Consider the following 10,413-nt stretch of genomic DNA (forward strand, 5'->3'; position numbering starts at 1 on the left):
GCGCCCTAATCATTTACAAGCAAAATAGGAAAGTTTTAACGTTGTAAAATTAATTTTGGGCATTTTTGGGCCACTGCCTACTGTCATTACTGTTTATATGTGTTTCTCTTTTACTCTACCTCGGAAACTCATTCCACGTTCGCGTACAATCCGGCTTTCCTTCTCGCTCACTCTCTCCGTTCTTTTGCAGTTTCCCATTGACCGGCACAGTGAGTTGGAGATTTTTGGCACGAATCTTTGGACGGCTTATTTGGATATTCGTTGTGCAGGTTGGGTAACGCAGAAGATAAACGGAGTTGTGAGTAACCCGTTAGCGTTCCGGAACAATCACCAGCGTTGCCATAGCATCCGGGAAGCGCGAACCCGGAGAACGAGTGTCCCCATAACGTAGGAGCATCATCATCATGGTGAAGATTGAAGATTTTAAGCTCTCGTGCGAATTGACCGGTCACAAGCTGGATGTGCGTGCCGTAACCGAGGGCAACGACTTCCTCGTTACCGGATCACGGGATAAAACGGCTAAGATTTGGGCAAAGCAGGGGTAAGCATGGGTGACTCCTGTTGGTACTGTGTTTCTTGTTGTTATTTCTCAGCATTCCCTTCACAGTCATGGCTACCAGGACACGGAAACGCTGAGGAATCACACCAACTATGTCGGTGCGATCCTCTTTGTGGAAGCCAACGGTTGGATTTGTACAGCCAGCAATGATGCGACGATCGCCATTTTTCGCTATCCGGGACCAACGGACCCCATCGGTGTGCTGAAAGGGCATACGTCGGCCGTTTGTGCGTTGGCGGTGGGCAACGATGGATCGACACTGATCTCGGGTAGCTGGGACAAAACGGCCAGACTGTGGACGAATGTGCCTGGTTCGATGACCAACCTTGCCCTTGTCGGACACGAGGCGGCCGTTTGGGCTGTGGCATGTCTCCCAAGTGGCCGATTTCTGACCGGGTCGGCCGACAAAAGTATCTTCGTGTGGAACGAAACGGGGCAGAAGTTGGCAGTACTAAAGGGCCACAAGGACTGTGTTCGTGGTTTGTGTCCCCTTCCGGAGACCAGTGGAGGCGGGTTTCTGAGCTGCTCGAACGATGCCACGATCCGCCAATGGAGCGACACATACGAGTGTGTGAAAGAGTTTCACGGCCACAGCAATTACATCTACAGCATCGCCCGTTCAGATGCCTGGGGCGACAGTGTGTTTGTTACGGCGGGCGAAGACAGTACCGTGCGGATGTGGCATCTGCGGGAGGGTGCGTTGGGCGATGCGCTGCATCTTCCTGCTCAATCCGTTTGGGCAGTGGCCGCCCTCCGGAACGGAGATATTGCTTGCGGTACGAGTGATGCGGTGGTTCGAGTGTTCACTACCGCGACGGATCGTACGGCCAGTGACGATCAGGTGGCCGCCTATCGCGTGGCAGTTGAAGTGCGCCAAGCGGAAGCCTCCAAGCAGCTCGGGGGAATGAATGTGAACGATCTGCCTGGTCCCGAATCGCTGCTATCCGAGGGACGTGAAGGTCAAACGCGCATCGTTCGCCACGCGGATGGCAAAATTCTCTGTTACCAATGGGATGCGAAAGCCAACAAGTGGGAGTGTGTCGGCGATGTGATGGGTGCGAGCGACGGAGATACCGGCAAGCAGCTTTACGAGGGTCGCGAGTATGATTACGTGTTTTCCGTCAACCTCACGGACGATGCGCCGAACTTGAAGCTACCGTACAATCGAGGCGAAGACCCGTGGTTCGTGGCACAACGTTTCATACACAAACACAACCTGCCCCAAGTTTATCTCGATCAGGTGGCCAATTTCATTGTCAAAAACTCCGACAACGCCCCGGTGGCAAGTGCGACTGCCAACAGTTACTTCGATCCATTCACCGGTGGTTCACGGTACGTTCCCGGCTCGTCAGCAGGCTCACGCTTTGCGCCATCCTCTGCCAACACAGATCCGTTCACGGGCGCTTCCAGTTACACCACGCAAACGCCCAACGTGGTGGCACCGAATGTACCGCGCGCAACCGACGGTGGTAATGTGGACCCTTTCACAGCAAGTGGAAGCTACTCCACCGGATCGAAAGAAGTGAAGAAATGCAATACTCATTTCCCGCACCGTCACTACATTCTGATGGAAAACGCAGACCTCACGAAAGTGCTCGTAAAATTGAAGTAAGTAAACAGCGCAGAAATAAATTTCTGTCTTTGATGGCTGTTCCTCTTCTCCGTTACCAATACCGAGTGGTATTTTCGTTTTTTGGCAGAGAGCTGAATGGTAAAATCGAAGATCGTAGCCTGCGGATGTCGGACGAGACGCTCGACGATGTCGTAAGATACGCGAGCGAAGTGCTCACTAGTAGCGGCGACCCGAACTCTGCTTGCTTAACGGCACTGAAGTATCTGTTCACGACTTGGCCCACGGAGCTCATGTTTCCGATCATGGACATAACACGACTGGTAGTACGAGAACCGCGCGCTTGCCAGGAGCTGTTCGATAGCTCATTCATCGGTGTGTTTCTGCAGCATACTAATCACCTCCCGGCCAATCAGCTGATGGCGGCCCGTTGCTTCACCAACATGATACCACACCAGGTTGGCCGCAATTTGGTGGTGGAAAATCTGCGAGCCATTGTTGACCGAATTGCAAAGATCCACGCCGGCAGTAACAATCTCCAGATTGCTCTTGCAAGTTTCTATCTCAACCTATCGATGACACAGCTCGAGAAACTCTCTTCGGTCGAGTTCTGTAAAGTGCTGGCCAGCACGGTGGCCGAACTTCTCGGTTGGTTGACCGATCACGAAGCGACGTATAGGTGCTATCAGGCTCTCGGCAATTTGCTGAGTCTCCAGGGCACTGGGACGAGTGGAATCAGGGAGGTACTAAAATCAAACAGCGCCCTGACAGACCGGATACTGCTCAACATAAGCAGTGAGCTACCAAACTTCGGCAAGCTGAATGATTGTGCAAGCTATTTGTATGAACTGCTGCTTTAAACGGGAGTTTCCTTCACTTCTTTTATGTTTGCTTCATTTTCTTTTAGCTTTAGAAACGAAACGAAAGAATGCATAATAAAAGTTACAATTTGTCTTAGCTTCGTGTTACCAAGTGCCCGATAAGTGAAATACGTAAAATTATGTCCTAAGTAGCCAAGGGCGGCAACAGGTTATTTTGAGTGCTAGCATCCCCAAGTTCAGGAATACGGCGGATATCATCGAACTGATCATTTCTATGATTTATATATCACCATTCAACTGTTATTTTCTTTTTAGAAAAGTTTTATTTTAATCAATATTACACTTTCATTCGTTTTACATGTATAATTTCGTGTGCTGGACATTTTTCACCACCCGAAGAAAAGATCCATTGCTTTGTGCACGATTCCAGGGCCACGCCTCTGAGGGGTCGTCGGAGCCATCATGGGGCTTACGTCCTGCTCATTAGCATGCGACATGTTTATCAAAGATCGTACGCGGTTCAGAGGTTGGTTGTTCTGTGTTGCTGCTACGCTATCGCCATCATTCTCCTTTCCGACGATGGTCGAAACGTTGCAGTGCACCACGCCAATCATCAGTCCCGGGCTGATGACGCGCCCATTGTAATTGAGTGCCCGGATGCACTCGATCCGCGAACTGTAGTGTAGGTGCATCCAGTTGCCCCCTTGACTTGCCAACTGTTTGTCGATGATCGTGCCCAATGTGGAAAAGTGCAACTGCACTTCTTTGGTCGCGCTTGGCGGAAAACCAAATACCGTGATCCAGTTCGAAGTGACCGCGGAACCATTACTGTTCGCCATTGTCTGCGCGCTGGGCTGTTGTTGCGGCGGGTTGCCACCGAAGGGAGTGCCGGGAGGAGAAACGGGAACGTTTGCGACACGGCTATAATCCACCGGAATCGGTGACATGACACGCGACCCGTTGAAACCGCTTTGGTTGGCAATCGATTCGTTAAACGATTGGTTCAGCGGCGGTGCAAACTCGTTCGGAACCGGTGGTAGCATTGGTCCCATGCCACCCGTCCCCAAGCCCCTGGTAGACGTATGGAGCAATTGTTTTTCCTTATGCCAAGAATCAAACAATCCCTGCGTTGGAGGCCCGATGACGCTCGTGTTGGTGTCGAACGATTCGTTGCGGAATTGGTTTGCAATCGACGAGGCTTGGACGGTCGAGTTCTGCAGGAAGCGCTGCGTTTGCTGCTGCATTAGCAAGAAGTTGGCAGGCGTCTGTTGTTGATGCTGCTGTTGCTGTTGCTGATGGTGAAAGGCTGCAATCGTGGGCGATCGCATTCCGTCGGGAGGCGAGCCTGACAAATTGCCGTAGGCAAGCGAGCCACGCGCTCGTGTTGGCGATAGCGTGTTTGGACGAGGCGTTGCCGGTGGATCGCCCATTAGAAATGATGGAAGGTAACCCACGGCGCTACCACTACCGCTAACACCACTGCCCGGGAGCGAACTCGGGCTGCCCAATGTCATCGGTTCCATGTTGAAACAGGCTCGCAGACCACTCCAAACGCCACTTGCAGAACTTCAATCGGTAGGGTTGATGACGGCGGACTCTGGAAGCGTTAACTGCCGATGTGCACCTTATATTCTCGCCTCGTCACGAAATAGTTTCCGCGAGCGTCGTTAGGTTTTGATTTCTTTCCGATTGCCTGATTTGACGTTCGCCGAAGGCCAGTGTTGCCAGTGGAAAAATATCAGTTTGACGTACAGGGTTGCCATTTGAGCTTAAAAGGACCTAAAAATGAATAACAACAACATAGAATTCTCTGTTCAACATGTTCCGTCTCAATTAATGCTTTATTTCGCGCGCTTTATTCCGAGCATAAGCATCAAGATTCAGTGCAGGGTTTTCGGTAAGAGACATCATGCCCACGGAAACCGTAAGCCGAACGCAGGCAACCGACCAGCAAAAGCATCTGCAGATCGCAAACCAGCAGACCAATCCTCTGGCTAACTTCCCAAAATTCTGTTCCTACGAATGGACACATGAGGGAGTGCAGAAGCAGGTTCAATTGCAGTGCAAACCCAAGAAAAAGGTTGATCCGGCAACACTCAAATGGGCTTTCAAACTGGCGGAACGTAACGTGGGACCACAGTACCGGGAGTGCAGTCTGGGGTGGCAGCCAAAAATAAAGCAAGCCGATCTGAATAAGCCTTGGGCGCGGTATCTGATTGCAACAGACCCGGCAACACGGACGCCGGTGGGATATACGATGTTCCGCTTCGATCTTGACTACGGTCGCTGCGTAACTTACTGCTACGAACTACAGATTGTGCCCGAGTATCAACGCCAAGGACTGGGCGCCTTCATGATGAAAGCGCTGGAGCAGATGGCTCAACACTTTTCTATGGAACGGGTGGTTTTGACCGTGCTGAAAAACAACGAAGACGGAATTCGGTTTTACAAGCGATTAGGCTACGAGGTCGATGAAACCTCGCCCGACAAGGAAGAAAACGCTGCCTACGAAATTATGAGTAAATCAGTACTATGAATATTCCACCGGACTGAAACTGCGTAAAATAAAACATTAACTTGACCATACTCAACATTCAAATCATTTCCATTCTTAATATCTGGTAGCTAAAAGATCGTTCTTGCTCTTTTAAATCTTTTTATTTTTCAGAAATGCTCATTTATCTTTTGAACATTGGCCCCGAAAGTCTGCCGACAGCTGATTAAGACGGCGGCATTTTCCCAGGAATTAAATCTCGCGTATGTGGACACGAGAAATCCTTATGAAATATTCACTGGCCCTCGGCGCAAATATTTATTTGATGTAACGTAACATGATGTTCAAACCTTGTTTAGGGGAATCGAATGCTCGTAGTGGAATTAGACCAGCTTGTCCATGAACGTAGCCAACTCTACATCCCGCGTGCTCAATCCGTTACAATCGTGAGTCGCCAGCGTCACGTCTACCTTGTTGTAAACATTAAACCATTCCGGGTGATGATCCATTTTCTCTGCCTTTAATGCCACCCCGGTCATGAATGCAAAAGCCCGAACAAAGTTTTCAAAGACAAACTTTTTCTGGATTGCATCGCGTCCCTCCACCATGCTCCAACCATGGGCGAACAGTGGCTCTAGCAGCTTTTTACGCTCTTCCGCATTCAGTGAGGAAACCTGTAAATGGCGAAAAGTGAAAGGTTAACATGAAACATGAAAATGATGTACGGTTCGCGAGGTGCAACTTTTGTTTCAACTTTTGGCTTGCGGGTCACAACTTACCATTCTTTTGCTGATAACGTGCGTACCGTAAAGCGATCTACGATGAATTCCGAAACCTGGTACAAGTGCTCAGATGATCGGACAACGTCGTACTCTCGTAATGTAACGCGTTTAATAAAATAAAAAAGCTATAAGCTACTTGTTGCGAACCGGCTAACCATAACTGGAATTGAGAGATTAATGATAGAGAAAACATTGCAGAGATGGAGAGAGACTGAAAGAGAGAAGGAAATGGAATTGAGATTGATGGAGAGCGAAAAGATCGTGAGGAGAACAGAGTCGAAAACAGTGCAGTGCAAAATCGAACAGCATGCTTCGGAAAGTACAAATATCAAAAGCAGCAAAAGTAGGTCATGTGCGACGCGAACTGCTAACACCAACTAGCACAAAGCAACAACTAATGGAAATAATCGTAAATTCGTCCGCAAAACATTAAATTTATAGATAAATAATTGTAAATTAGAATAAATCATTGTACACAATACATTTATGACACAGCGTCTTCGAAAATCTTCCATAGTATAAATGGTCAGTATTCCCGCCTGTCACGCGGGAAACCGGCGTTCGATTCCCCGTCGGGGAGGATTCTTGCTTTTTTATTGCAGCACAATTATTTTTCTTTATTTTAATTTTCCATTTTTCACATGATCTCTTTAAATTGTTTGCATCGTTTTTCTCTTTTATATTTGATATTCGGATAAACAATAGGCAGTCAAATACTTTCGTGGGCTACAAAAATGAGACATTAAGTCCCCCGATGTTGAGAGGTTTTTTAATTATCATGTTAGAGGGAACTTTTTCCCGCAGCACAATAACACATTGAACGAAGTTGTGGAATAGAAAAAAAACGCTCGACGTTCTCCTGTCATCCATTGGAGGCCGTTATTTGAAGACGATCGTGTCCAACATTGCACCGAGGCACTGGACGATATTGTTGGACATCAGCGTATCGACCTTCTCTTCCAAGTGACGCTTTGGATCCTGTTTGCCAACGTTTTTGATCGCCAACTGTTCGGGCGTCATCTTCTCCTCATCTTCGAGTGCCTAAGAATAGAGCAGGAAGAGAGACAAAATTTTCAACACCGTTGAAGATCTTCTGTCTTTTAATCTTTGTCCTTACCTTGTTGTAATTCTTCGCCAGTTCGAGCATTTCGCTGATAGTGCTCTCATTGATGCTGCAGTGTTCCTCGTAATTGGCCAGCGTCAGCCCGTCCATCCACGATTTTTTGTGCAGGTTCAACAACATCTTTTGCTCCAGTTCGTTTTTACGATAGTTAATGCTAATCGAATAGTAGTTGCGGTTCAGGCCGTGAATTAGCGCCTGCACGGAGGGTTTCTGAAGGTGCCCCAGATTGGAAGTGGTCTGACGCGGTTCCTGCCCGAGCACGAGCATATTATGGTTGATTAGTCGAAACGCATCGATTACAACCTTGCCCTTGACCGACTGGATCGGATCGACAACGACGGCAACTGCCCGCTCAGACAATGCCTCGAAAGATTGCTGAGTGTTAATGTCGACACCCGACAACCAGCAGCCAAATCCGGGATGTGAATGGTACCAACCAACAACCATCTCCGGGCGTCCAGTTTGTTTGAGCATGTCCAACATCTTCGCTTGGAAAACGGGATCAACCGCTTCGACCGACACTCCCGTTCCGGTCTGAGGCATCGCAAATACATCAATCACTTGCACCGTGTAGTCGTCGACAAACTCGCCTATAATTCAAAATTGGCATGATTGTACATCCGAATTAGTCTACTTTGCGAGAGTAACAGCGAAAAGTTATAGCTTACCCAGCATCAGACCCATCACTTCCATCGGTACACCGGCTCGGCCATGTTTCAGCATTTTCAGCAGGGCGAGGGACGAAATATAAACTTGTTCCGCCGTGTCCACCACGGGCGCATCCGAGGGTGGCGGCGCTTGGCTTAGTCCGGGCATTGCCCCTCCTAGTCGCAACAAACGGTCCATGATGCTTTTGCCACGAAAAGCCTCGAACTAAAACGAAGTCTTTTGTTTGTTTGCTACAAACTAAACACGAACACGCGAAGCACAATAGAAGGATGTTTTCCCGTGAGCCAAACTGCCGATCGTTGTGAGTGGAGTAATAAATCCAACGATTTGCTTTTGAAGCACCGGAAAATGAAACCAACAATGACTTTCGTTGTTGTCTGCCTTCGCTGACATTTGGACTTTTGGAATTATTGCAAGTCAATGTGCTGACATTGACAGCACTGAACGGTTCTCGATATTACTTGCTTGGATGACATCTGCACATTTAAAAAGTAATTGTTTTTTAACTAGCAGAAATGTTTGAGATCATATTTGTACAATCTTGCCATAAGAAGAAGATTTATTTTAAGAGTTAGGACACTGAAAGGTTATACTTGAGTAAAAATCGTGGAATGTAAAATGATCGTTGTGTGACGTTTTGCGGCAAGGGCCGGTAATGCGTTGTCAATAGAGCCGACCAATCAGAGACCAGAAACGTGTTTACTTTCATCCAGTTCTGATATCGGCCACGAATTTGCCGTTGATATAAACGTTGATAGATTAGAGCTGAAACCAGTTACAACGTGAGGCGGAAAGATACTGCTAGAACATCGAACACTTGGCTGAACAGTGGTGAAAAGAGTTCTTAAGCCATGAAGACTGATATCCGTGCCTATTTCTTAGTTGCGATCGGGCTCACAGCAGTGCTCGCACCGGTCCCCACCAACGGCCAGATGGGAGACATAGCACGCCCGATCGAGAGTAAAGAACTTAAATGTCTGGTGTGCAAGGCGTCCATGGCGGAAATGGAACTGGCCGCGTCGAAGGTCGACCGGCACAAAAAAGTCGAGGTCGGTGATTACCGGCTCGACACGACCGGTGAGTCGAAGAAAAAGAAAAAGATACTGTACGCCAAGTCAGAAATGTTTCTCACGGAGATGATGGAATCGGTGTGCGACCGGATGGACGACTACGCCAAGGCTCGATACAAGAAGACGGGCCGACCAGTCGTGATGAAGATGATGACCGACGGCGGCATGAATCCCGAAATGTCGAACGTCAACTTTGTGCAGGAAGGCGATCTAAATAAGACACTGAAGCACCTTTGTCTGGAGGTCGTGGAAGACTACGACGAGGAAATCATACGCATGTTCCAGGAGGAGGTCGTGAAGGATACCGATATTCGGTTATGCTCGCAGGTTGCCAACTACTGCCGTGATCAACCGCTCGATGAGGAATACGAGTACGAGCAGGGTGAGGAGGAGCGCGACGAGCTTTAACTGCATCGCAGGACCACCGATCAGAAGTGCACCGTCCACCAGTACGATGTTCTGAATGGCCGAAGTAGTTTGCCAATGGTTTTAACGTCCATTAAATTTCCATTGCATAGCAACACATAACGCTTCAGTTACCTTCGGTTTCGAGTGGACCGAATCAGAACTAATTAGATTATTGTAAAGCATTTAAGGGGCCATGGTGATACAACAGTAGAGGAATGCTGAATAAACACTATTTTTGTACGATTTTGGTAAAGATTGTGTGATATTGAGTATTAGAGTTGACACGTTGTTTAAATGGCTAGACGGTACTGATAAGAAATCGATGTTGTCGCAAACTGCCTCGTGGCTATACATGTTTAGCTGCCGAACAGTAGCTTTTCGGCTAGCGTGTTATTTTATCAAACGCTAACGAACTGATAAGCTGTTCACAAATGGCTTACAGCAAGCATAACCTGCTACAACTTATGATTATTTTATTTGTCACAAAACGGGTGTAAAACAAACAATCAAGCAAAATATGTCGTGACGCTTTATTAAAAGTGAAAGATAAATAAGATCAGCAGTTAGCTGCATCTGACCTCTTTGCTACTTTATATTGTACGCTTTACAGACACTATGTGCTTTGCGATAATGTACGTATTAGGAAAAAATGGTAATAATTTCCCTATCAGCGATCGACGACCCAAATTGCCATTTCTCAAACAAAAGCAATTGAACATTTGCTTTCTAGTCATTTGTTGCCTATAAAAGTCAGCAATGAAATTTCCACAGACTATTTGAATTATAGCTGCTTAATTTTTCTTATAAAACGAGCCCATAGACTTTTACAAACCCAAAACCAGTTTTCTCTACGTTAACAGTGGATGGTGGTGCAGGCGTAGCAAAGCATGGCAATTTTTTATTGTTACATTAGGTAA

The 10,413-nt window shown here is 47.6% G+C and overlaps 6 protein-coding genes across 6 annotated transcripts; 3 read left to right on the forward strand and 3 right to left on the reverse strand.

Annotated features, from left to right (window-relative positions):
- Positions 1-243: 243 nt before the first annotated feature.
- LOC131212434 (phospholipase A-2-activating protein) lies at positions 244-3,043 on the forward strand. The gene is made up of 3 exons (XM_058206297.1): positions 244-541; positions 608-2,167; positions 2,260-3,043. The coding sequence occupies exons 1-3, from the start codon at positions 405-407 to the stop codon at positions 2,987-2,989; spliced, it is 2,427 nt and encodes an 808-aa protein (XP_058062280.1). The 5' UTR covers positions 244-404; the 3' UTR covers positions 2,990-3,043.
- Positions 3,044-3,316: 273 nt separating this feature from the next.
- LOC131212435 (nucleoporin Nup35) lies at positions 3,317-4,623 on the reverse strand. Its single transcript, XM_058206298.1, has one exon. The coding sequence runs from the start codon at positions 4,471-4,473 to the stop codon at positions 3,337-3,339; it is 1,137 nt and encodes a 378-aa protein (XP_058062281.1). The 5' UTR covers positions 4,474-4,623; the 3' UTR covers positions 3,317-3,336.
- A 151-nt stretch (positions 4,624-4,774) lies between these two features.
- Positions 4,775-5,526, forward strand: LOC131212436 (N-alpha-acetyltransferase 40). Its single transcript, XM_058206299.1, has one exon. The coding sequence runs from the start codon at positions 4,860-4,862 to the stop codon at positions 5,484-5,486; it is 627 nt and encodes a 208-aa protein (XP_058062282.1). The 5' UTR covers positions 4,775-4,859; the 3' UTR covers positions 5,487-5,526.
- Positions 5,527-5,617: 91 nt separating this feature from the next.
- Positions 5,618-6,389, reverse strand: LOC131210163 (pterin-4-alpha-carbinolamine dehydratase). The gene is made up of 2 exons (XM_058203368.1): positions 6,224-6,389; positions 5,618-6,118 (listed from the first exon to the last, which is right to left on the reverse strand). Exons 1-2 carry the CDS (start codon positions 6,224-6,226, stop codon positions 5,828-5,830), a joined length of 294 nt encoding a protein of 97 aa, XP_058059351.1. The 5' UTR covers positions 6,227-6,389; the 3' UTR covers positions 5,618-5,827.
- Positions 6,390-6,961: 572 nt separating this feature from the next.
- On the reverse strand, positions 6,962-8,392 carry LOC131208992 (26S proteasome non-ATPase regulatory subunit 14). The gene is made up of 3 exons (XM_058201948.1): positions 8,018-8,392; positions 7,344-7,939; positions 6,962-7,267 (listed from the first exon to the last, which is right to left on the reverse strand). Exons 1-3 carry the CDS (start codon positions 8,193-8,195, stop codon positions 7,106-7,108), a joined length of 936 nt encoding a protein of 311 aa, XP_058057931.1. The 5' UTR covers positions 8,196-8,392; the 3' UTR covers positions 6,962-7,105.
- A 352-nt stretch (positions 8,393-8,744) lies between these two features.
- Positions 8,745-9,726, forward strand: LOC131210131 (protein seele). Its single transcript, XM_058203333.1, has one exon. It carries the CDS (start codon positions 8,870-8,872, stop codon positions 9,494-9,496), a length of 627 nt encoding a protein of 208 aa, XP_058059316.1. The 5' UTR covers positions 8,745-8,869; the 3' UTR covers positions 9,497-9,726.
- Positions 9,727-10,413: the final 687 nt, after the last annotated feature.

Source organism: Anopheles bellator, chromosome 2, assembly GCF_943735745.2.
Source record: "Anopheles bellator chromosome 2, idAnoBellAS_SP24_06.2, whole genome shotgun sequence".
Classification (NCBI taxonomy): Eukaryota; Metazoa; Arthropoda; class Insecta; order Diptera; family Culicidae; genus Anopheles; species Anopheles bellator.